Raw genomic sequence first — 27,499 nt, 5'->3', positions numbered from 1 at the left:
AGAGAGAGCTGGAATGTGAAGTGTTTCCCAAAAATTATCTGACCTACAGTGAAATACATTTGGGAAACTCTGCTTCCAGTGATTCTGGAGACATGGACTGGATTCGTCTAGCCATTTAAAGATGGATGACCTAGTGGGCATGTTTCCACATGGCGCTTACTACATATCAACATATGTGTGTTGATGCCAAAGAAGCTAAAATAAGTTGTTGTCAAAATATTTATGGGCTTGATTGAAGTTGTTAGCGTATATAAAAAGAAAATAAAGCTACCACATGGGTTTTAGTTTTTAGATTTTTTCTGTCTTCTGTTGACATGAGTGACAACCATAATCTTACATTCAAGCAGCTTACATGTTTAACTTAATGTGTCATTGTATTTGATAAATAAAACTCTGGTGTTTGGGGTTGCTTTTTATTTTTGAAGCAACACCATATCGTTACCTTCAATCAGATTGTTAGAGAAATGTATTTTTCTAGAATCACTTAGGTTACAAAATGCTCTTTAAGTTTTCTAGTTAATAAATTTAAATCAAAGCTAGATCGAGCTAATCCCTTTTTGAGTAGGGAAAGCTCATTTCATTCATTGTGTGTGGTACGTTATCTCCTTGATTCCACTTTAAGTATCATATGCTATAGCGCATTTGACCCTATCTCTTTTAATGTTTAAGGAAGTAATATTTCCATGTTTGATGATAGCTTCTTGTCAAGAGTGTTTTCAGGTGATCAATTTAAAGATAACATCTCAGTAAATACTACTACCATCTGGTATGGCATCTTTCTGAGGAATATATTGATAATCTCATAACTACTAAGCACTCCTCACTGGGCTTGACTTAGCACATATCCTCATTTGAATGTATTCTGCATAGCACACTCTGGAAAATTCACTCAAATTCTATAAACCTGCATACATTCCATTAATACTGCATCTCAAGAATGCCCTGTAAGAAAAATAGGTTTTTGTTTGACATGCTTTTTGATAAGCATAACTTTCTAAATTTTGACATCCACTTAAAGGAAAGCAGAGCTGAGCCAGGACTGTTCACTGCTCTCCTGCATTGAAAAGTTCTGATGTTTAAGACACTATAATGGAAGAACGGGAATGTATTTCCGTGTTAATCTTCTGTTACAAGTTTTCCACTTTATTTTCAAAACCCTAAATTGTTAGAACTTGTGGAGAGAAATAAAAACTCATTTTCACTGTGCCCAAGAAAGAAAAGAAAACATTTGGGTGGGTTTGAGTGCTGAGAATGGGAAGGTTTATGACTCCTTCCGTTGGGCAAACTATTAAACTATGGCTCTCTTCTCTATAATTGCTTTGGAAATGGTAACAGTACAACAGTACTGCCTGTGTATGTGCATATGTATGTTGACAGTTACAATAAACCAATAAAATGATCTGTTTTCTCCTTATCCAAGGATTTCCTGCTGCAGATATTTACTGTGTTCCGAATATTGATACGCCCAGAGATGTTTCCAAAGGACTGGACTGTTATGCGCTTGGTTGCTAACAAGTAAGGCATTTAAGTTGATGATAATTGCAGCTCAATGTATAGAGGAAGAAGAGAGTACAAAATAATATTTTTCATTTGATCTCAAATGTGAAGTGGTGGCTTTTTTTTTTTTTTTTTTTTGCCTCTGAATTAAGCCTTTTAAAAAAATATTACCACTTGTCTTGAACTACTGTTTCCTTTATATATATTACCATCATTCAAAAATCAAGCAACATAATAGCATATGCATTGAGAAGTTCTGTTCCCATTGACCCTCTACCCCTAGGCTGTATAACCACTTGTATTTGTTTCTTACATGTCCTCCTAGTGTTCCTTTATACAGAGACCAGCAGGTAATGTAATATACACACTGTTCTTTATAACACTCTTAGAAATCCTGGCAACCTTTCCAAATTAATAGATAGAAAACCTTTCATTCTTTTATGTATTTTCCTTTACAGCTGAATAATATTCCATTGAATGGCCATACCATAGTTTATTTAACCAATTCTCTGTTACTAGAAATTTGAATCATTTCTGATCTTTCTTAATTCATCTTAACAAAATACATACATTAAGCATCTGCCGTTTGCTCCACGCTGGGAATAAGACATGACCCTTGAGGTGGACACATGGAGATTGAAGTTCTTTCTATTCATCCAAGTGATATGGCCAATAGACAGCTGAAAATATTGCCCAGAGGAAACTTCAGAACAAAACATAGGCATTTGGGAGGTTATTGACATAAAGTTGATATCGGAATCTCTAGAAGATGATAAATTCAGTTTATATTAAGCATATCCAGCATGATCTGAGAGCAATACTAGAAGAGAGAGGAGCCAGGAAAGGATATTAGGGCAGTCGGAATAGCAGGAATTGATCCCGGAGAGTACGGTGTCATGGATTTATCTGCTCTCTCCACTTCCTGTCTCCATAGTCTCAGGATACAGAATGGAAAAGTGCTCTAGGAAACTGGCCTGGTCTTCACTTCCAAGCTTGTTATTTACCCTATTTCATTAGCATTCTCATTCTCACTCTCCAAGCCCACATTTGCCTGCTTCGCCTTCTTCCTCTTTTCTGAACGCCAACACCCTCATGCTCAGGATGAAGATTGGATTCGCTAAGCATCTATCCATAGGCCACGGTCGCCCTGTGTTTTCTCCAGATGGCAAGCTTTGATGGTGATGAGAGCTGCAGGAATATAGGATTCGATTTTGATTATATATGCTCAATATGGCTTCTGCTGCAGTATACATTTTTAGACTTGGAGGTGTTAGAATGATGTGTTAAAAACTTTGTGAAGTAACAAATAGTATAACAGCATATTATATTTTACATAAGTACAGAAGCAGCTTTTCCATTTTGAAGACTAATTGAGACTATTGAAATAGCTGTCTTTAGAATTTAACATATTTAGTTTGATATCTGTGAGTAGAATCAACTATCTATTCATATGGATGTCCGCATGCTACAGATTTAGGTGGGAGTTTTTGCTCATGCATCTGGCCTTATAACCAAAGAGCAAGCATTCTGGGTACCTGGGAAGGGCTGTGAGGAAATCCAAGGAGCCAGATGGGAAGCGGTCCAGGCTATGGACATCATCATCATGCAGCGTCAACATTTGGTCATTCTGCCTGACTCATGTGCAGAGGAATATTTTGGATTGAATTAAAATTTCAGTGGTAGAAATTCAAACTGAAAGTAACATTGACATTTTATTCCTTACATATACAATTTCTGCTTAAGCTTGCCTAAAATTGTGACAAGCGTGTGGCTTTTTGATATTAAATACCACCTCTCTCTGCCCCATCTTTACTCCAATTTTGAAGACTTTATGGTCACACAAGTGGATAGCAGTCTGAGAAGTATAGATTCTGCTTTTGAGTAAACACACAGTGTTCAGAATTTTCATTTACAGTGTTAACCAAATAGGAAGATGATTTTGTTAGAGATGAGCTCTGTGTAATACATTTAAACAGAAGATTATTCCCATAGCAAACCCAAGAAATGTGCTGTCACTCTTTGCTAAATGTGATGACTTCATTCCATTCCCACCCATGTGAGTGCTGGTAGGAGTATGGTGCTGCCTCTCCACTGGCAATGGCTGGTGGCTGCAAGTCCAGCCTCATTCATGGACAGGACTCCAGTGTCTAGAGAGACCACTGCCAAGTTGGAGCAGCCAGTCTGCTGCATGTTCTTGCTCTTGCCTCTTCTTTCCTCTCCTCTCCTCTTTTAATAGTCTAACCATTCTCCTCCATTCAAGTCATGAAAGCAGATGAGGTTTGCTTTGCTTCATAAATGCATCACAGTCCAAAAATTAGCCCTCTACTCTTTGTGCTTTGTGAAAAATATTAACCCATATAGTATTGGTAGAAAACTAGATTTCTGAAAGATGTTAAGGACATCTTAAATATGTTAAAGAGCATACACTAGGAAGAAAAGGTTTCCGCTTGGCTAAACCATGTTGAAGCACGTTGCAAGAGTTACATCTACGTCTCTGAAGTTGACCACGTTTTCTTCCATAGTTTCAACTTTCTTAGACAAACATTTGTTCAGGGCCTCTCAGCGTGGCATTTTAACCCAAACTCCCACTTTTATTAACCCAGTTGTGTGCTTAATGCATGTCAAATTGATAGCAGATGGCTGAGAAGTCACCATTGCCCTACCCTTGAACTCAATTGAATTGCTCATCCCTCAAAATGAATGTTCTTTTTTGTGTTGGTCTTTTCTTCCTGTGTTTTCAAGTAAATTAAATGCCTTTAACTTTCATCTGTAAGCTGTGTTGTTCCAAATCTTGTAGCTTGCCTGCTTCGTGTGAAGCTCTGCCAGAGTTTGTGACCAGACACCTGGTGATTTGTATGGTTCTTTGTTTTTTTCTACCTGCATGCCTAATATTGTATAACATAGCAAGTGTGCCCACTCACAATTCTGCAAGGGCAAGAAGCATTTCTTCTCTTTCTTGTTTGCTGCAGAGCTATCTCATGACCCCCTGTAAGTTCTTGGTAGATGTTTCTGATGAGAACAACTGCTCAACCTAATAAAGAAGGAACATAAGGAAGATGAAAATTAAGTACCAAAAATACAGGACACTTTGAAACAAGCTTCTCTCCACCCCCTTCCCATACACATTGTGAAATAAAGTACAAAAATAAAGTCACAGCTTTATACATATTTTCAAGAAGAAAAATCTTGTAACATACTTGCTTACTGAGGAAAGTAAAAACTCTCTCTCTCTTCAGTTGAAATTTCAGGTCTTTATTTTGGTTATCTTGTGTGTGTATTGGCCTCAAACATATCATACATTAACCAACTTGGGTTTCAAATGAGCTCTACATAGCCAAAAAGCGATTTGTTAAATCAAAGTTTCTTAGAGAGATTGTCCATTCATTTACTGACCCATTTATTCAGCCAGTATTCTCCAGTGCCTAATGTTTAAAATAAGTACTGTAAAGACAAAGAGCACAGGTCTATGAGGGTGTTATGAAATGAACATTGTTCTGGACTAGAACAGGAGGGGTCTTTCATGAAGGAGTGAAGCTTGAACTGAAAGCTAAGCAGGGGGTAACAAACAGCAAAGGAAGAATGATTCTATCAGTAGGAATATCATCTGCAAAGGCCCTGTGGTCAGAGTAAATGTGGCACACTCAAGGAACTGAAAGACTGTTAGTGTGGCTGAAATGTGGGGAGGGAAGGAACCAGTAAAGATGAGGTTGGCGGAGGAAGACAGAGCCCAGATATTGATATGTAGAGAGACCAAAGAGAAACCAGGGAGAACCAGTGAGGAGCTTACTGCAGCCATCCAGGTAAGAGATGTTGATGATGGCTCGGACAGTCGGATAGCAATGAAGGTAGTGAGAAGATTGGTTTGGGAAATAAGGATGATAAGACTTGCAAATGACTGGGTGTGGGTGGGAGAAAAGAAAAGTAATGGAAGATGTTCCTTAGATGCTTGGCCTAAGCAAAAGGATGAATTGTGATGCCATTCACCTAGGTGGAAAAAATGGAGAGAGGAGTAGCATTGGGGATGAGAGAATTGAAGAATTCCATGTTGAACATAAGTTTGAGGTGTACTAGATTTCCAAGTGGAGATGTAGAAGGGAAAGCTACACATGCTTGCATGGAGCTCAGGGATGACATTGGGGCTGGACATGTATGTTTGGGCTCCTCAGCATATGGTCAGGATTTGAAGCCTTGGAACTGAACAAGAGCACTGAGGAAGAAAGTACAGACTGAAAAGAGAGAGACAGGACTGAGTCCTGGGGCATGCCAGTCCTGGGGAAGTAGAGAGGTATCCAGTGAAGAAGACTGAAAAAGAGCAGCCTGTGATGTAAGATGAGAATCAGCGAAGTATAGTGTTCTGTGAAGAAAGCATTTCAAGAAGGAAGCGGTATCTAGAGCTGCTGCGAGGTTGGTGGTGATGTGGACAGACAACTGGTCCCGAGATTTGGAAATGCGGTGGATAGTGGTGACCATGACAAGTGTTGTTTCAGTGGAGTGGTAAAAAGGAAAACCTGATTAGAGTGAATTCAAGAGTGAATAGGAGTTGAGAAACTAAAACAGCAATTACAGGAAGAGTTTTGCTATCAAAGGGAGCAGAGAAACAGGGCTGTATCTGGAAGGAGATGCTAGGACTGGGATTCTTTTTAGAATATGGGATATTACAGCATGTTGATTTACTAATAGGAATGGCCCTGTTAGTAAAAGACAGAAATATTGGTGCTAAAGAAAACAGAGATAATTAAAAGAGCAATGTCCTTGGGCAAGGGATGGGATTGCATGCAAGGTTGCTACGTATGCCAGCCCAAGAACTATCTGCTACCTGTCCATGACAAGCTTGCACGTAAAAATAAATCATCAGTGTAAGCATGCAGTTTAATTAAACTGACATTTTTTTTTGTGGTAAGACTTTCTCAAGGAAGGAAGCTTCCCACACTTAGAGCAGCGTTGATCTAGTGCACACAAAGAAAGCTAGGAGCATTGACAGTTTATCCATAGTAACAGGAAGGAAGGCGGAATATGCGCTACTGACCCTGAAAAGTTGAGTGATAGAGTAGCTAATCTGCTGAGCATCCAATGACACAGCTACTATTGTTTTCTTTTTGGCTTGTTTAATTAAGTGTAGTTATCCTTAAAGGCTTTTACTGTTCAGGGAGAGAATAGATATTTATTTTTTATCAAAACTATATATTACTATGCTGAATGTGCCAAACTTGAATAGTTACAGCAAATAATGACAAAAGAATTGCTTGCACAATCCATCTCTTCCAGGTGAGTTGTGAGGAGTTGGCAGAGAGAATGAATACATGAAGGAAAGGCTTTCTTGGGGTTTAAGCCTAAAAGGTCAAAACAGAGGCTGTTGCCATATGAGTGGTTTTCTACCAGTACTGCCCAGTGAAGTGCTGGTAAAAAGAGTTTTCAGAGTCACTCCATGTAAATCCTTTTTATTCTTTTTGCTTCATCTGCACTGCATGCCCCATTGACTGAAAACAAAATCACTCCTTTTTCTGCTTCCCTGCTTTAGCTGATTCTGTGCCCTCCACTTAGATCAGCTTTGCCCCTGTCTAATTTCAGTCTGTTCAAAATAGCTTAAAAATAAAATAAAAGTTGTATAAGCTTCACATTTTAGAGTCATCTAATATGGCAAACAAGTATAACAAAGCATAGACTCAAATGTAATCATAAGGCCACAGTCATTTAACACACACTTACTAGTCTCCGCCCCTGTGGATGCCATGGCAAACAAGGCCAAATTCCCAGATACCATTGCTCTCTAAGGCCCAGCCCTTCCTTATCTTCTCTTCCGTGTGTAACACCAGTCCTCAAAATAAGAAGGATAACCACATGCCTCAGAATCACCTGGTTGGGCCTGGTTGCAAACCTCCCAAGCCATAGGTAGTGGTAAGACCCTGAAGTCTTAAGCATCCTTTGGGTGATTCTCATGCATGCTGAAGTTTGAGAACCACTAGTTTGGATGCATTCCCGCATTGGTTATCCAGGAATTTCATCTCCCCTAAATGTCTTTGTGTTGATTTTTCGCTGTCCCAATTAATCCACCAGGTTGTAGGGAAATTGTTGGACTCCAGGTTCAGATGTCCTTAGTTTTTCATTATATACACATCAATATTGTCGAGACCCAGTTTATCCACAGAGGTATTTCTCTCAGTCCATGTATGATTTTTGCGCTTGTGTTTGAGCAGATTATCAAATTGGAGTAATTAAAAAAAGATTATGGGAGATAAGCTTTCCTGGGTGAGAGTGAGAGGGAGGAATAGGGTTGCTTGAAGTTATTTCTTAAGCCCAAAATGACATGGGAACTGGAAAACCATAAAGCAGTAACTTTGATTTCCTGTACACCAGTTTCTCTTTTAGACGTAAGTTTTATCATGCTGTGCCTGTAGATTATGATTGTCAAAAGGATCCTAGTGCGTGCCTTGCTGTGGCAGTAATCAGTAATTTGGGCCACGCACAGTGGGGCCGAGGAGGGCAGATCACTTGAGGTCAGGAGTTCGAGACCAGCCTGGCTAACATGGCAAAACCCCATCTCAACTAAAAATAAAAAAATTAGCCTGGCGCAGTGGTGGGCACCTGTAATCCCAGCTACTTGGGATGCTGAGACAAGAGAATCGCTTGAACGTGGGAGGCAGAGGTTGCAGTGAGCACAGATCACACCACTGCATTCCAGCCTGGGTGAGGGAGAGACTCAGAAAGAAAGAGAAGAGAGAGAGAAAGAGAGACAGGAGGGGAAGGGAGGGGAGGGGAAGGGGGATGGGAAGGAAGGAAGGTAAATAAGGAATAAACCAGTAATTTGGCCATTTGTGGTAGCAGATTGAAAATCTTTTTTGACTATTGAGTTGGAACACTGAGATTTGCAATATCCCCATGTTCAAACACTGAGTCGTGAGTGAAAGAATGAAACCAGAGAAGCCACATGGTTTTGGATAAATTGAAACAGGTAAAGAATGATCCCTAAACACCACAGGTATCCACTAAAATGAAGGAGCAATAATGTATAAATGCCTCTGGCTGGCTTAGGGACCTGTGTGTTAGGAAATGGTCTCAGTGATGAGTTACCGTAGAAGGCTCTGGGAACTGCCTTGGTGGCTTGGGCTGAATGTTATAGGTAGGAAAGAAAAGCCTTTGAATAGTCATTTTAAGATCTTTCTAGCCCTGAGCAGTCATATTTTTGGAGGCCCTACTCCTCATCCTATCAAACACTAAGTGACCCACATGCCACATTGGATACAATTTTGCTGAAGAAAAAATTTTAAGTATTTTTTATATTTGCTTCTTAATTATTGGCTTATCAAGTAAAATCATTTAATTTTGATTGGCTGTAATTTCTCAGCATTTATGTATACTATGTTTAGGAATTGTAAAATTATGAAATCTATACTTTTAAAATTGCATAAATATTGGACAATTAATGAAAGTCATCGTGTCCCTTTCTGTGGGCATGTAATTATTCATTATTTTTACTTTTTATTTTGCAGTTTCAATTTGGTTGCGTAACATTCTTTCAGGTCTCAATGTTTTCGAAAGTCCCTGAAAGGCTCACAGGCCCTATGCCCTGTGCCTCTTTCTGCCTAATGGTAAGGCAGCCCTGATAAGAGGGTGAGGTGTTCAATCTAGAAATAAGAACTGCAGGCCCCATACGAATCGTCCTGACATTCGAGAAGTCAGGAGAATGCTAAAGCAGAATTTGTGGGAATATTTCTGACTCGGGCCACTCCAGAGCCTTGCTCTTCATTGAGTGGTTGCAAACCAAAAGCATTAGCATCTGCTGGAGCTTGTTAGAAATGCAAAATCTCCGGTCCTGCTCCAGGGTTGCTGGATCATCTGCACTTTAACTAGATCACCAGGTACCTGTTAACGTTTCAGAAGCACTGCTCTAAGGTAGAGCAGTGGTTCTCAGCTCTGGACCATAAGAATCACTTGGGAGTTTTGACGATCCTGATGTTCTGATTGTAGCCCAGACCAATCAGAAGTCTCTGACGATGTGACCCAGACATCGTATTTTAAAAGCTCCCAGGTGATTCTAGGGCCCAGGGCAGTTGGGAGCCACTGTTCCATAGTAAGGCCACGAGGTTCCATGTTGTTTACCAGAAAGTGTACTTCAAAAAGCCACAAATATTTTTTGTGTGTTTGGGATCCACCATGTAAATAACAATTTGGTAATCTTTGCCATGGAATAACTTCTCTCTCCCTTGGAAGATTGAGTTAGCTCCTTTCTGTGACATTTGGCCTGACAGTCCAAATTCCAGATATGTCACGTTTCACTAACACCAGAGGTACTGTGTCTAAACATCAGTCTAAGCTGAAACTGTGGGCCACAAGGTGATTTTTAATGTAAACCTCAGGTGTAGTGGGACTGTGTATATTTCTCCGTTGAACATCAAAGCAGAAAGTTTGTGCTTATAACCATATGTTAAGGATACAGATTTTTCTTTTTTTTTTTTTTTGAGATGAAGTCTCGCTCTGTTGCCCGGGCTGAGTGCAGTGGCGCGGTCTCAGCTCACTGCAAGCTCCACCTCCTGGGTTCACGCCATTCTTCTGCCTCAACCTCAGCTGGGACTATAGGTGCCCGCCATCATGCCCAGCTAATTTTTTTTGTATTTTTAGTAGAGACGGGGTTTCATCGTGTTAGCCAAGATGGTCTCGATCTCCTGACCTCATGATCCGCCCACCTCGGCCTCCCAGAGTGCTGGGATTACTGGCATGATCTACCGTGCCCGGCCCAGATTTTTCTTCTTTACACTTAGAAGTCCAATGATCTTGCTAGATGCTAGGCAAGAACAACTTCCTTGCCTGATAGCCTTTTATTTTCTGATGATTCAGCTTCAGTTTCATATAGTAAAACTTGAGTAAAATACTTTGGAACATTAATGATGTCTTCAATTATCATTGATTTTTCCAGTGTCTATGGGAAATTGGCACATTATACCATCATTTGCAGGTGATGTTTATCTTTGATATGACTTTGTCTGATGATACCTGCCATTTAGGGTACTGAAGAAACCATAAGACTTCTCAATCTCATAGGTTTTTCTTATACTTAAATTTAATAGTAAGATTCACTGAAAGGTGCGTATGCATGTATAAAATGCACACCCATGTAACAATGCCTGTTCATGGTAGAGCAGATTCCCATGAAATTGTGGTTTTGTTTCATTTTTGTTACCTTGAACTTCCACATTTAACCATCAACTTACCCTTGTTAATGTTTCCCTACCCCACAAGAAAACTATAATAGTGAGTTTCCCAGTAGATAACAATAATGAATATTTTTTTTTCAAAGTCTATATTTTTCTAATTAGTAAATATAATCTTTATTAGCAAGATAGCCAAGGTACGAAGTTGATCATGTATTTTGTTTTCTTTTGTTTTTTCATTTTACCTAGGTTGACATAAATACATCCTCCAATTCCAAATCCCATGAAGAGAACTGAGGCTTTATCATATCACACACTCATTGCACATGCATCTTAGAATTCTAAGGTCAAAGAAATTTTAAATATCAACAATTTATATATTGGTCCTCAGTTTATAGCAGCTCAGGGGGTGACTTATCTTGCTTTAGTATAATGTTGTATTAAACATTAAGTGAACCAATTGGAAATATATTCAACTTTAAATATTTATCTTCTGGTTATAAAAATTAGCAGATTTTGAACAAATTGCAGAGCTCTAGAACTAACCACCAAATCCTTCCTTTTAAAATCTCCCCAGTGAGCTACCTGTGGCTGTATTGGTCAGGCTTTTCCTGATTTCTCCGGCCCTGGAATGTCTGTAGCACTCTGTCGGTTTCGCACAGCTTAGTACTGGATTATAGACAATTTCACAGCCTGTAATTGTTTCTTCAGTGGCAGTCTTGTCGCCCTTAAAGAGGGAATCTGCTTTCCATAGCTCTCCCATGCCCTCTAATACCTTAAACAGGGGAGAACAGAGAGAAGGCTAATAAATACTCAATGTATTCTATTATTTTTTCCTATCCATTTTGTCTTTGGGCTCCATTTTTTCCTCTGTATTTTAAAAAGCATGACTTTCTTTTATGATAATCAAATATGGAATGTTGCCTATAATCCTAGCACTTGGGGAGGCCCAGACAGGAGAATAGCTTGAGGTCAGGAGTTCAAGACCAGCCTGGTCAACATAGTGAGACCCCGTCTCACAAAAACTGAAAAACCATTTGGCTGGACACAGCAGCAGGCACCTGTAGACCCAGCTACTTGGGAGGCTGAGGCAGGAGGATCACTTGAGCCCAGGAGTTCGAGGCTACAGTGAGCTGTGATCATGCCACTGCACTCCAGCCTGGGCAACAGAGCAAGACCCTGTCTCGAAAACAGAAAAATATGGAATGTTATGTTTGTAGTAAATCATTTTGTTTTGTTTGGAAATTAACAAAAAACATTACAAAACATCAAGGTAATAATATATTTCTGTCTGAGTCATATGAATTCTTAGATCTTTTGTGTATCAGTTTACAAAGGACCTGACTTCAGTGATAGATTCCTTCCCCTTTTTTTGACCCGTCATCTCTTTTTTGTTTCAAATATGAATTATTTAATATTGCTCCAGATGCTTACTGAAGGTTTTATTTTATCTTAGTAGCTTTTTATTCTTGTATACTAAATGATTTTCACTAATACGAAGTTTTCCCCTTGACATTTTTTTTTCTCACTAGTGTTATTATTACAACAGTTCTGTACCTCTCAGATGCACTTCGTAAGAACTTCTTAAATGAAAACTTTGATTATAAGGTAAGCATTCATTTAGATGACTCTCCTGCTCGGGCTAGAAGAATCACATTGTATTATAGGAAATTACCTAACATTCTCTTGGGCCATGTTAGTTTTAACTATGAGTAATATTAGAACAGTTTTCATTTTATTTGTGAACAAATGAAGGCTATAATAATGCTTATCGACCTGGGAAATCATAGCGCTTAAAAGGAGATAGTTTTTTATTGTAACTATACATTTTAATTCTTGCTCTTTTCTGTATGATCCCTGTTTATGACAAAGGAGACTTAGAACATAGTGTTTTTTACCTTTTAGAAATGGAGTTTATATGAAGAAAACATATACAAAGTAGACCCTTCAGTTTCTTATTCCTCTGTCTTCCCATTTTTTTAGAATGAATTAATGAAAAGAAAAAATGAAACATTGGTAAGGTTCTTTAAGGCAGAACCCTCTGTGTATCTGTGATATAATGTGATATGCCTGGGTGCCTACAAATTCTTGATACACTATTTTTCAAAGAGCAAATGATAAACAGCAAAGATGAGCAGTGCCTATCTTGGCTTTCTTCCTCAATGGTGGTTCTTTGTTTTGGGCATCTTTGTTCTTACTCTGTTCTTACATATTTCATATTAAACATTTTTATAAAATTTCCTTATTGGGTAATAAGAAAATACAAAAAAGCACAAATACAATAAAAAAGGAATTTTAATAGTTACATAATATTTGTCTACATCATAGCTTATAATATATCAAAATTTCATATTTCATTCTTATAAATTACTCATTTTATGTACATTCTTATAAAACTTGGCATATATCCCTAATTATTTCTTTGGTTCTTTTTTTGTTTCTGGTGTTTTTGTTTTTGTTTTTTGAGACAGAATCCTGCTCTGTTGCCCAGGCTGGAATGCAGTGGCGCGATCTCGGCTCACTGCCACCTCCACCTCCCAGGTTCAGGCGATTCTCTTGCCTCAGCCTGCAGAATAGCTGGGATTACAGGTGCACACCACTGTGCCCAGCTAATTTTTTTTTACTTTTAGTAGAGACGGGGTTTTGCCATGTTTGCCAGGCTGGCCTTGAACTCCTGACCTCAGGTAATCTGCCTGCCTCAGCCTCCCAAAGTGCTGGGATTACAGGCATGAGCCACCGCACCCGGCCCTTAATTATTTCTTTAGACAAATCTTTATTAGTGGAATTGTTGAGTGAAAGGTTGTACCAATTACATTTGATTGCCTCTTTTCCTGCAGCTACACCAACACCAGAAGAGATTTTTTTTCTGACAGATAAAGAAAAAATCCTGTTTGCTTTAATTTACATTTCTCACTAGTTATTACTTGTTGACTAGTTACTAGTTACTGATCAAATTTCATATTTTTCTGAATTGTTCTTGACTTTGTGTGTGTGTGTGTGTGTGTGTGTGTGTTTGTGTGTTTTAGAAAGAATCTCTCTCTGTCATCCAGGCTGGAGTGCAGTGGCGCAATCTTGGCTCACTGCAGCCTCCGCCTCCAAAGTCGAAGCAATTCTTTGGCCTCAACCCACCGGGTAGCTGGGACTACAGAAGCATACCACCAGGCCCGGCTACTTTTTGTATTTTTAGTGTAGGCAGGGTTTCACCATATTGGCCAGGCTGGTCTCGAGCTCCTGACCTTGTGATCCGCCCACCTTGGCCTCCCAAAGTGCTGGGATTACAGGCGTGAGCCACTCACTGCACCTGGCTTGTTCTTGACTTTTATTCATTATTTTACTTAGGGTTTCATTATATTCTTTTTTATTTGTAAGAGCTCTTTATATATAACAGATACTGATTCTGTGTCATATGTCTCCTGGTTTGTTATTTGTCTTTAATTTTATGTGGTGTCAGTGGAGAAGTATGTTCCTTCCATTATGTCCTTTGTTTTTTTTTTTTTTTTTTTTTTTGCTAAGTTTATTTCAGGGAACTTTATTCAGATCTCTTTCTGATTCTGTTTTTTGGTATAAGAAAACTTAAAAGATTTGCCTGGGCAGGGAATTTTTATATAATGTCTGAATTTAAAGCAATTAGCATATCTGAAGAAGTGTATGCATTTTTTACAAGTTCTACGCTAAAAGGAGTTCCAAAAATGAACTCACACAGGAATAAAGAAATCCATCTTATACCTCATCTTCTTGGAGATACTCAGACATATTACAAGAGAAGTCACATATCTACCTTTTAGCATATACCAAAAAGCTCATGAAACCTGGAATACAGCTTTGGAGCAATATACACCTAGATAATAATAGTACTTATTTATTTAGTTACTTCTTTGTTTTAGAAAATTTCAAGCATATGTACAAATAGAGAAAATAGTATAATGAACCCCCATGATGTACCCATATCCGGCTTCATCTATTATCAACTCATGGTCAGTCTTACTTCAACTATACCCTCAACCACTTTTGAAGCAAATCCAAAATACTATGTCACTTCACCTGTCAATATGCTTGTAACACCATAGTATTGAAATATCTTGTTCTTGTTTTAGATCTGGGATTCCTACTTTTACCTCGCAGTCATTTTTATAAACCAGTTGTGTCTGCAGTTGGAGATGTTCACACCTTCCAAGAAGAAAAAGGTGTTAGAAAAGTAAGTATCAATGTATAATCAGGTGAGAAATGTTACCTCTTAAAGAATATTTAGTTCAAATGATTCATAAATTAGAATGCCCATAACTGGAAATCACACAGTGAAGAACCAGTGACCAGGGGGTCAAGAAGCAATCTTTTCTTGACATCTTAATGTTTCAAACATGTTTACACATTGTTTTGACCTGGCTCTTTCAGGATTCAAAATGTCTATAGATGCAAAAAATTGTGAAACAGATCTGTTTTACTAAAAGGTTTACATGAGGATTTGACTTAGAGGCATCGTGACATATATATTAAACATCTTTAATTAAAAACTCCTTGCCTTTTAATTCGGAATGATAGATTGTATCCTAAAGACACACAAATACTCCTTTGTTCTGGAGGCATTGTATCAGGTTTGGTTTTTTGTTCTATTTCAGGTATGGTGACATGCGGGTAACAATGGGTTGTGAAATTTTCAGCATGTGGCAAAACCTAGGTAAGTGAGGAAAAGAGAAGCCACATCTACTGTACAGTTTCTCGCTGTACCTTGAAGTGTACAAATGAAGAAAGGCAATTTACCAGTGACACCATTTGAAACCCAATGTCTAAATCAATAAACATCTATAGAAAGTAATTGACACTTTGGCATTGAATAAGGTTACAACAAATTCTTTAAATTGGTCTCTAAGAAAAGTCACCTTACCTTTGTGTGTTTCATTATTAATTAATGATAAATTTTATAATCTAGCATTGCTCCAACATTACACATATTTCCAGCGATGAGGTAACCTTTCAGAATTTGGAACTGTAACAACTCAAAATTTCTAGAACTCTGAATTGAAGCTATGAATCATAATAAATTTAGGTTAAACTTCATGAAACGTTGACTTGAACGTCACTACTCTTAAAAACTTGAAAACATTGTCCTATATCATAAGGAGTATAGCCAAAGGATTTTAAAAGCATCTGCAGTTGCTAAGAAACTGTTGGATCCAATTTTGTTAATCTGCCATAGCAGATAGAGTATATTATCCCAGAAAATTGATGGCACAGATCTGGTCGCATAGAAAACAATAATATTTGGAAAACAAATTGTTTTAAAATTCATTGGCATAAGGTCTCTTTCTAGAGATTTGTAACTTATTTCATTTGGTATATTAACTATGCAAGTTTTTAGTATTCATTTACTATTACTGCATCTTAATGCTCCTCTTTTATTTATTAAAGAGATTGACCTATTTGAGTTGAATATGTAATGGCCTGAAAGTATCTTTTCTCTTGGGCTTATCCAAGCACAACTTGCAGATGGAAGGATTTATTTTCTGTACATGAAAATAGAACCATTATTGTTTTACTTCCACTCATGTTACAGGCTGATTTTTGAGCAGAATCATTACAGGGTGATTTTTTTTTAATAGGGTATGTTTATTCCTCAAATATACATAACAACTTGAGGGACTTTGGTATATATAATTAAGCCCAGTGTTCAATGCTTGCTGGTGATTTCAGGAAAAGGAAAAAAAAAAAAAAATGAAACCGGGAGCAATGACCCATGCCTGTAATCCCAGCACTTTGAGAGGCTGGAGCAGGCAGATCACTTGAGGTCAGGAGTTTGAGACTAGCCTGGCCAACATGGTGAAACACTGTCTTTAATAAAAATACAAAAATTAGCCAGGTGTGGTGGTGGGCACCTGTAATCTCAGCTACTTGGGAGGCTGAGGCAGGAGAATCACTTGAACCTGGGAGGTGGAGGTTGCAGTGAACCAAGACTGCACCACTGCACTCCAGCCTGGGCGACAGAGTGAGACTGACAAAAAAATAAAAGAGTTATCATCTTGAAAACAACCTTCAACTATGTAAGGCCAGCCAGAAGATATCATGGTCTGTCTTTAGTTGCAGCTCAAAAATAGTTTTCTTATTTGGAGACTGCTCTTCTTAGTCTTCAGATTTTTCAGGTTTCATTCATTCTTTGTGTCCTTATTGTTTCTAAAGAAGATCAAGGCCCTTGTAGTGTCTGTATTGCATTCGACATTAATTTAGCAACATGTTTTTGAAAGAATGCTGCATTGAATCTGTTTGAATGCACTTGTGGTTGTGTAAGCTCTTTTCTGGGCTCAAATTACGAGAGCAGGACAGATTCTGTTGAGTTACAAAAATGTTAAAAAACATGGCCAGTTCCTGTTCCAGATGCATCTCAGCATTGCCATCGACGGTTATTTCCACATAAACCTGTATCTAAACCATAATAGCTATGCATTTAGTCCCATGACCCTCAGGCTGCTAAGTAAAGCTGTCACATGTAATCTCCCTAAACGTGTCACTGTATACTTCATAAACTTTTATCCTCTATTTTGTCTTTCTTCTAAAATGAAACTATTTCTGCCTCTCTGGTTTTTATGTTAAATTACTTCTCTGTTTTTCTCAGAGATCTAGAGAATATGGAAAATTTCTGGAGCATATCAATCTCTATAATGCAGTATTTTGTTATAATGTAGCATCAGCATCCTTAGAAGCTTGTAAGAAATGCAAAATCTCTCACTCCACCTTAGACCTACTGAAACACAATCTCTGGAATTGGGGCACAGCAGTCTGTTTTAGCAAGTTCTCCAAGTGATTCTTACGTACTTAGCTAAAAACTGAAAAGCACTGCTTTAGTTTATCCTCTTTCTTTGTTGTTACAGCCCTAAAGACTTAGCTCTAGCACAATCTTAAGACTCTTTTAGAAAAGGCTCCTCCTTTATACTCAACTTACAGATTCCCAGCATGACATGGTTCAAGCGTAGGGTCAGTGTAAATTTTCATTTCATTCCTTGGTTACTGCATTATTTCCCAAGAGTTGTGTCTAGACTTTTAAAGACTTCCCAAATATTAGGTGAATTTTAAGGTTTGTTGCTGTTGTGCAATAGCTAGAATTGGAAAATATTCGGAAATGTTAAAGCCTCCCTTCCAACATATATTTTTATAAAATGAGGAGAAGAATAAGTATTCAGAGTGATATGTTGATACCTCTTATAGGCCTTAGATCAGCTTGTTACTTAGGAATATCAAAATACATTAGTTATCATTTGGTTTACTTATAAATATGTCATGTTGAGAATTTGAATACTGTAAGTGAATTTATTCAGGTAATTATAAACTTACCATGTTTTAATGTAACAGTCCAATAAATTCAATTTGACTAAGTTTATGAAGCACTGGATATATGCAAGTATTTTGGAGGACGTAAGAAAAAATGGTCCACACCTATTAAAATCTTAGTTTTAAAATCTTATATTTTAAAATTTTGTCCAGTTTAGTTGGAACTATGAGAAAGCTTGACAAAGACAACATCATCATGTTTTAGTAAAGCTAGTAAGCTTTTATGATTTCGTATATCAAGATCCTCAATATTTTTAATAGATACAAAATGCACTAACTTTTAGAAAATAAGATGAAGGGAGGAAATGCCCAAGGTCACTTAATGTACTTTTATCCACTTGAAACTATCTAGTTGGTCTAATTTAAAAGTACACATTTTACTGGATAATACTTTTAAATCAGATTTGGTCATTGATGTTTACCTCTGAAGTGTTGAAATTCTTCCATATGCTGGAAACATGTTGTTTTTTTCCATTCCACTGAGGATAGGGAGGGGAAAGACACATGTAATTCAGTGACTTGTCTGCTTTTAAACTTAAAGCTGTAGGATTTTAAAATCTGATCATTATATCCCTTAGCAACCTGTGAGCAATTTTTCAACCCTCTGAGACCTAGAACTGCTTACGTTTAGTGTTATTTTTAACCATAAATCATCTGACTAATAGACATTTAGTTGTGTGTGCTTGACATATTTTATAATTCTAAAATTATATAACAACTTATCTGTAGTATTAAATGTGCTTTTATAATGATTATTTACATAAAGACAGTTTAACCTTTGTTCTGAATAAGTAAACATTTGGATCCTTTAGTATATTTGTAGTTCACACAACTGGAGGAAGCGAGTTCTAACTTCTCTTCTGCTGTCCCCTCAGTCTTGGAGTTTTTGCAAGCAGAGCCATAAGCACCCATTTTTACATCTACCAGAATGAATCCATGGCTCTGTTAGTTTGTGCTTCAGCCCTAGTTCTATGAAGTCTGTTGGGAACATAGAAATAAAATCAAAAGGTTTTGTTGTCTAAAGACAACAAATAGTCTTCCACAGGTCAACGAGGCAGGGCTTCTCTTCTTCCCTTGTGAGACAGCAGTGGATCCTGGGGACAGAAAGGCTTTAAGCTCTTGCCAGGAACCTTAAGTCATGCTGCCTATCTCTAGTGCATACAGAGCACTGAACACATCATCCTGCTCATATATTTAATATTTAGTTTTAAAGTATTTTTTAATTGTGGTAAAATACACAAAATGTGTACATCTTGGCTGGGTGCAGTGGCTCACACCTGTAATCCCAGCATTTTGGGAGGCTGAGGTGGGTGGATCACGTGAGGTCAGGAGTTCGAGACCAGCCTGGCAAACATGGCAAAACCCCATCTCTGCTAAAAATATAAAAATATAAAAATTAGCCAGGTATGGTAGCATATACCTGTAATCCTAGCTACTCGGGAGGCTGAGGCAGGAGAATCGCTTGAATCTGGAAGGCAGAGGTTGCAGTGAGCCAGGATTGTGCCATTGCACTCCAGCATGGGGGACAGAGCAAGACTGTGTCGCAAAAAAATAAAAATAAATAAAAATAAATGTACATTCTAACTACACAGGGCACAGCTCAGTGATACTAAGTATATTCATACTTCAATGCAACCATCACCACCATCCATCTCTAGAACTCTTTTCATCTTGTAAAGCTGAAACTCTATACCCAATAAACAATAACTTCTCATTCCCCTGTCTCCCCAGCCCCTGGTACTAACATTCTACTTTCTGTCTATGAATTTAACTACTGTAGGTACTTCACATAAGTGGAATCATACAGAATTTATCTTTTTGTAACTGGCTTATTTTGCTTAACAGATTGTCCTCAAGATTCATTCATGTTGTAATGTATCAAAATTTTCCTTTCTAAGGCCGAATAATATTCTATTGTATGCATATACCACATTTGCTTTATTCATTCATTCCTCAGTGGACATTTGGGTTGCTTCTGCCTTTTGTCTATTGTGAATAGTGCTGCTATGAACATGGGCATATAAAATATCTCTAAGATCTGGCTTTAAGTTCTTTTGGGTATATAGCCAGAAGTGGAATTGCTGGATCATATGGTAATTCTATTGTTATTTTTTGAGGGACTGTTCTCCACAGCTGCTGTAACATTTTACATTCTCACCAACAGAGCACACACATTCTAGTTTCTCCATTTTCTCTCCAGCATTTGTTATTTCCTGGTTTTTTGACAGTAGTCATCCTCATGGGTATGAGGTGGTATCTCATTTGCAGTTTTGGTAAAATAATGTATTTTTGGAGCATCAAAGCCAGCTAGTGATAAGTAAACACCTTTTCTTAAATATGGTATTCCTCAGCATTTTCATTTTCTAAGTTGAAGGACTAAAAAATGTTCTATCAAGAGCCGTGGTGGAGGAAGGCATATATTTTCCCCCAAAACTTTACCCATCTCTACCCCTACTTGCAAGAACAGAGAAAAAGGTTAGTCTTTACTACTATGTTCCAGCATTGGCTTTTATCTTTCTTCAAGGTTAAGTTTTTCTTTCTATTTTTAGATGAACTAACATTCTTACTAAATATAAAGTGAGCTCTTTGTTCCACATTTGCAAACATAGCGTCTTGTAACTGCTGTAGAAAAAAAAAAAATCAATACTTACCTAGCAGGCTGTTCTGTGTGCTTAAATATAAAACTCCAACAGCCCAAGTAGCAGGTGCCCTAAATACTTCAAAATAAGACCATGTGGCCGACAATTAGAGATAGAGAAAGTATACTAAATCTATGGTTTAAAAAGAAGTCATTTAAATGAAGTTTATTTTGCTGTTGCTGTACATAGCTCAAAATTGCTTTGCTGGTTCTGCAGAAATTAAATTTTCTGTGGTTGGAGAGCCTGTTCAGGTTTGCAGATTCCCTGTTCTCAAAGTATGTTTTCAGCAAATAAGCTATTCTCATGCATTCCTGCACAGTGACTTAAATGTAGGTGTGGCTTCTCTGACCTTACTGTCAATGGAAAAATCAGGCTACAGAATGTAGTATATGGACTTTGAATTGTGATTGAAAGAAACCAGCTATACATGACATGTTTTAAGACCATCAGAGGAAATTTTAATATAGGCTGGGTTTTAAATTAATTTAAGGAATTATTATTTGTCTTTGTTAGGTGTGATAAAGGCATTCTGATTCTATATTTGTAAAATGTCCTATCTGTTAAAGATGCTTACTGATGTGTGTTCAAGTAGACTGATACAATGTCTCAGGCCTGCTTTAAAGTATTCTAGAAAAAGAAATAGTTGAGGTATTAGGTAAAATGGGAAGACAAGAGTCTTGATAATTATTGAAGCTAGGTGATGGATGTATGGAGTTTTATTTTTTTTAATTTTTTTTTTACTATTTTCTGTGATTTTGTGTGCATTTGAAATTTTTCATATTAAAAAAATTTAAAGAAGAAAACTTGTTTGTAAAATATCATAAGTGGAAGAGATATTTTTGATGAGATTCAAAAGTACTCAAGCAAGTGCATGCTAATATGGTCTTCATTAGAGAGGCCAAGGGATGCCAGGCTCCGGAAAGACTAAAGACCAAGATAGTAACATAGAAGCTCTGAATCTCATCTACCAACTCAGGCATGGGAGAACTATTTGGGCTGGCAGGAAATTCAGTTTCATTTTGTATTCCCTCTCTCTTCCATCCTTCTTTTTTCACACACACCCAAAAGCTGTACAAAGGTTTATTAGACAGAGTCAAGGCAGCAGAGAGAGCATAGCTGGGGCTTTGCTGGGGCGCAGCCTCTGTGACTGGGCTTTGAGTCCCAGCAGCCATCTCCTGGAGCAGGGTTGTGGAACAAATGCAAGACCTGTTAATCTCAGAATTTGTGAGCCTTTGCCCTAACAGAAATTTTCTTCCCCCTTTTTTCTTTCCCCCCACTCAATTTCCACAACATCTTGATAAGCTGTTTAGTGGGTTTAGGCTTTTTAAAATGACAATAAGAGTGATTGAGTTCAGGTTGCATGGGTTTTCTACCCTGACAAAAATAACTGAGGGAAGGAATTGCAAATGCTAGCTGCTAGTTACTGGCTGGAATTGTGTATGTTGATAGAATGAGGAAAATATAGGGAGAGCTATGAATTTATATTTCAGTGAGTTTGTCAGTCTTGAAAGTATTTATTCTGGCTGGGCACGGTGGCTCATGCCTGTAATCCCAGCACTTTGGGAGGCCAAGGCGGGCAGATCACAAGGTCAGGAGATCAAGACCATCTTGGCTAACATGGTGAAACCCCATCTCTACTAAAAATACAAAAAAAAATTAGCCAGGTGCGGTGGTGGGCGCCTGTAGTCCCAGATACTCAGGAAGCTGAGGCAGGAGAATGGCATGAAGCCAGGAGGCGGAGCTTGCAGTGAGCTGAGATCGCGCCACTACTCTCCAGCCTGGGCAAAAGAGTGAGACTCTGTCTCACAAAAAAAAAAAAAAAAAAAAAAAAAAGGATTCTATTGGGCAGTAAACATACAATTAGATTAATAAAAAAGTTTCTTTTGAGGTGTTCCTGCTCTGATGAAAACTAAGCAATCCTTTGGGAAAGGCAAAGGAATATCTAGGTCAAAAATAAAGGTAGGAATGCAAAAGGAGTTAGGAGCCACGTTTCTTCCTCACACGTAATGGATATGAGTAAGTAATTTAGAGATAGTGATGATATGGCTCTGATGAATGGAAAAACACCAGGGTTTTTGGTCTTGCACCGATTTCGATAAAAGGACACAAACACACGTGGAGTGGTTTTTTTTTTTTTTTTGAGACAGAGTCTCGCTCTGTCGCCCAGGCTGGAATGCAGTGGCCGGATCTCAGCTCACTGCAAGCTCCGCCTCCCGGGTTCACGCCATTCTCCTCCCTCAGCCTCCCGAGCAGCTGGGACTACGGGCGCCCGCCACCTCGCCCGGCTAGTTTTTTGTATTTTTTAGTGGAGACGGGGTTTCACCATGTTAGCCCATGTTGGGATGGTCTCGATCTCCTGACCTCGTGATCCGCCCGTTTCGGCCTCCCAAAGTGCTGGGATTACAGGCTTGAGCCACCGCGCCCGGCCACGTGGAGTGGTTTTAAGGAGCGAAAAGTTTAATAGGCAAGAAAGAAAACAGCTCCCTTGTACAGAGACGGGGCGGGGGGGCTTGAAACAAAGACTGCGTGAGCAGCAGAAAAATGGTCAGTTATATCAGAGGCTGGAAGAGGCGATGTTTGATTTGCATGGGCCCAGGGGATTGGTTTGACCAGGTGTGTCATTTACATAGCCCGCAAAAAACCTGGCCCTCCCACCTTAGTCCTTTAATATGCAAATGTGGGTCGCCATGATGTTCTGAACACGTGGTGTTATCCGGAGGTGGCCATGACACTTGGCACAGGTGGTGACAAGGAGAAAGCAGGAATCGCCATATTGGCCATGTCAGATGGACCTAGTTTTTGATCGCTGGTATTTGCATATTGGAGTTTGCCAGCCTGGCTCTTTAGCTGCCTTTTCCGTTAGAGAAGAAATGTTTTGGGCAGTTGCTTTTTATTGCAGGAAAATTTTCACTGAGAACCTTTACCCCTGCTATCTGCCTAAAAGTTATTTCTTAATAACTCCTGTGTTATTCCCCCTTTAAAGAGAAGTAAACCTAACTGCTGTTAGTGGATGTTGCATGACGATTCTTTCTGGCTACTTCCTGTTGAAAAGGGGTGCTGTGTGGGAGAACAGGAGTTAGGCCTTCTCCTGAGGTTGATTTAAGGGTTTTTGGAAGAATAGCGTGTCTATGTTTGGCTTTGTTTGCAGCACTGTTTGGAGTTTGGTTACCTTTAGGCAAAAAAAGATAAATTTTACAAGAAGATTTAAAATACAGGATTAGAATATGAGCATTAAGATTACCACCATTAGTGGGGGTCCTATAGACTGTAACTGACAGTAGAGTTTGACACCTGTTTGTTACACCAATGGATTGCAATACCGTTTTGCCTTTACTAGATGTGCTGTACATTACCAGAAACATTAATATAAAAGGAACATTTTTCTTGAGGAAAAGCATGTATTTCCCCCTTGACTTGCCGTTAGAGAGTAATTTTAGGCTTAGGCTATTTTTGTACCTTGCAATATGATTGGGAGAGATATGTTATTGGGTGGCTAAAATAATTTTAGCATTAATTTGACAATTTCTTTTCTTTATTAATTTTTTAATAACTTCCACAAACTCTACAACATACTTAAACTTTCTGACTTGTTCTAAACATCCTTCCTTCAAATAACCAGTTGTATTTTTTTTTAGGACAAGTATTTACCATAAAAATCTTTCCTTGCATAAAATCTTTTTTTAATAACCTTCTTTTCCTAGCTTAAAGTGTATTGTATTATCAACCTTTAGTAAAAAGCCCTATTAAACTTAGTGATAGTAAAACTTTTATACTTACTTTTTATCCCTAACTATTACTTTTGCTATAAGCAAAACAACCTTGAGTAAATCTTTCCTGCAATTATTAATCCTGTTGTAAGGATGATAATCAGGTAAAATATTACAGCAATTAGAATTTTTCAACCAGAATTCCACATTGTGGGTGACACAGTGTATAGTTTTAGTGCAGATAGTAGCAGGATGATAACAGTTCCCACAAGAGTGGCATAGTAAATAATTTCCATTTAAAATTCTTTACTTGCCAAGATATAATCTCCTTTGTAGATTTATAAAGTTACAAATGCAATCCCATGTATAATTAAAATTTATTTGCAAATATGAGTTAAAAGGAAGTTTTAATATTTGGTGGTGAACTTTGAGAGGAAAGGTTAGGTAGGAGTGGCATTAAGATGAATAGCCCTTACTTAGTTACTTATTTTTTTTTATGAGTTTTAGCTTAAGATTTTCTATTTCTTCACACTGATATTTAGGACGTTCCTCTGGGCTGTCAGGGGTTGCTCCCTTAGCTTTTTAGGCTTTGACTTGAGTGTGATGTATCCAGAAGTTGATTTCTGTAACTTTTATTGCCAAAGGGATTGAAAGAAGAACAGCGTAGGGCCCTTTCCAGCTTGGCTTATGGAAGGAGAGAGAGATGAGAGTTTTTGCTAATACTAAATGTCCTGGGTTGAATAAAGATGGCTCTATTTTCTGGGGTTGGGCTTCTGCTAGTTGTGTCAATTTTTGTTGGAAGTAATAGAGAGGTTACATGCTTAACCAATTTAGAGGTTTTCTGCCTGAAAACAATATCTGAGCACATTAATAAGTTTTATCCTTTCCCAAGTGAAAAGCTTGGTGAAGGATTTTAAGAACTTTCCATTGGCTGGAGGCTGGCAAATGGAATTTGCCATTATTTGACCATAGCAATTCTGAGGGCTGGAAAGTATGCCCTTGAGAAGTGGCCTATTTTATTTCTATAGGGAATACTGAAGTTTGATTTCTTTTATGGAGCCTTCCTAGATTAGAAGAGGTTTGAAGCATGTTGATGCCTTGAGGCTTCCTTGCCTTTGACCTAGCTGCCTGATTAGTCAATTTATTTCCTTTGGCTACTTCACTTGTTTCTTTTTGATGTCCCCTACAATGCATTCTTGCTATTTCTTGTGGAAGAAAAACTGAGGATAATAACCTATTGATTTTCTGGTGATATTTTATAGGAGACTCATTAGTGGTAAGAGGATATCTTTCCTTTCAAATGGCAACATGAGCATGGATAATTAGGAAAGCACACTTGGAGTTAGTATAAATGTTAGCTACCTTTCCTTTGCTTAATTCAAGTGCTCTTGTAAGAAAATATCAGCTTAGTGAATTGAGCACTGTGCCTGGGGAGAGACATTATTTAGAGTGACTCCTGCTTATCCTCCCTTATGTATTTCTTGTTTTACTGGCTGTTAGCTAAGAGTTTTCCCTAGAGGACAGTAATTCTGCCACATCATGTGGGGTATAAACAGTTAAATAATTTCCTAGGGTTAACTTGGAGGCTTTTTTGACTAGTAGAGCTATTATGACAATGGCTTGGAAGCATGTGTGTGTAATAGGTCCTCCTAACTGCAACTAAGATTGAGAAAAATATTGGATTAGAGTTTTTCCTGAGATACCCCTTATGGTCTTGCTATGGGAAGAGGGGAGGCCTGGTTTAGAGAGGAGAAAAGAAAGAGACTAGTTTTAATGTTTAGAAGGAGGTTTACTTTCCTTGCTTTAATTTTCAGAATTACTCAGAGCTCTCATGCTATAATGGCAGACTGAGCCTCTGGAGCCAGGGCTTGAGCCCTAGGATCCATCAGTCCTGCTGGACCATCTGTGAGACTGGTCCTGAACCCAGTGACCTCCACCTCTGGGGGCAGTTCTGTCTCCAGTGGTCTCCGCCACAGGCTGGACATGGTTGAGATGGCTTTTTCTTGCTGCCTGGGCATTCCTTTTTATAATGCCCTGGCCTGCCACACTAATAGCAGCTAGCAGATGCACTTTGGGGATCCTGGACTTTGCAAGCCTGCAAAGCTGCTGCTAGAGCCTTTGTCCTTCTCCTGAGCTTTTTCTTTTTCCTTTGGGCCTCCTCTTGGTCCCTTTTATAAAAGACCAAAGTAGCCACTGTTAGGAGGCTTTCTAAGGTGCTGTTTGGTCCCATAGCTTGCTTTTGTAGTTTCCTTTTAATATTGGCATCTTCCTGTGTAATAAACTTGTTTTTTAGAATGAGCCATCCCTTGACTGAATTGGGGTTAAGGAGTTGTATTCTGTTAATGCCTTTCTCAGCCTTTTCATAAAGGCTACAGGATTCTTATCTGTCTTGTGGTCTATTGTAGACAGTTTAGAGTAATTAAGAGGTTTGGCCCTGGTTTTCCACAGGCCTTCTAAAATGCTTATTAAAAAGTACTTTCTTTTTTTCATTTATTTCCTGAGTTGTTGGTATTTCAATCAGAAGTGTTTACTGGAACTGCTTCCCTCCCAATTGGGAATGGTGTTTCTACAATTTTTTTGCTTTCCTTGTTTGTTTTTTTCCCTTTTGTGGTATTATGGGAAATATGTTGCTCACCTCTGAAATTGAACTGCTTGCTTTTTAGCTACCGTTAGGTTCCGGTTTAGGAGCAGTATAATATCCTTCCTTGTGAGGTGAAATACTTGAGTTAAATTTTGGAAAACTTCTGTATACCTATTAGGGTCTTTGGAAAATCAGCCTAAGTTTTCCTTTATTTGCCTAAGGCTCTGTAATGAGAAGGGAACTTAAAGGGGCCCCAAATAAGGGGGATTTTTAGATGGTTCCCCTGGAAGTTGCTTTTTTAATTTTGGGGAACATTTTCCCTGGCCCTGCCTGATAAGATTGCTAAAAGAGCTGGGTTGCAAAGGTTTGGTAAAAATGCCATGTCCTTGTGCAAAAGAAAATGAGTTGCTTTTCTCTTTAAAGTTCTGAGGTTAAGGAAGTTCTGGTGTTTTAGAGTGCACTTTAGAGGGGTGTAAAGCTGAAGATAATTTATTACCCATTTAGAAAAAGAAGTGAGAATAAAAGCATTCCTTTCCGTATGACCCAGGGTGGAGGAGAAGATAGGGAGAATTCTCCGACTGTTTTCCCTTTCTGGTTTTTGGATCTTGGCAC

General features: G+C 38.3%; 1 protein-coding gene across 4 annotated transcripts in view; it reads left to right on the top strand.

The window, feature by feature from the left end:
- DOCK4 (dedicator of cytokinesis 4) overlaps positions 1–27,499 on the top strand; it is a 474,019-nt gene that overhangs the window by 374,284 nt on the left and 72,236 nt on the right. For all 4 annotated transcript variants that reach the window (XM_073009284.1, XM_038004467.2, XM_007982617.3 and 1 more), the window contains exons 27-30: positions 1,421–1,515; positions 12,176–12,251; positions 14,738–14,838; positions 15,260–15,318. In XM_073009284.1, the coding sequence (XP_072865385.1) occupies positions 1,421–1,515; positions 12,176–12,251; positions 14,738–14,838; positions 15,260–15,318 (331 nt within the window). The remainder of the gene's footprint in view (positions 1–1,420; positions 1,516–12,175; positions 12,252–14,737; positions 14,839–15,259; positions 15,319–27,499) is intronic.

Source organism: Chlorocebus sabaeus, chromosome 21 (genome assembly GCF_047675955.1).
Source record: "Chlorocebus sabaeus isolate Y175 chromosome 21, mChlSab1.0.hap1, whole genome shotgun sequence".
Lineage (NCBI taxonomy): Eukaryota > Metazoa > Chordata > Mammalia > Primates > Cercopithecidae > Chlorocebus > Chlorocebus sabaeus.
Note: the sequence above shows the minus strand (reverse complement) of the source record. Positions and strands in the feature narration are given on the sequence as shown.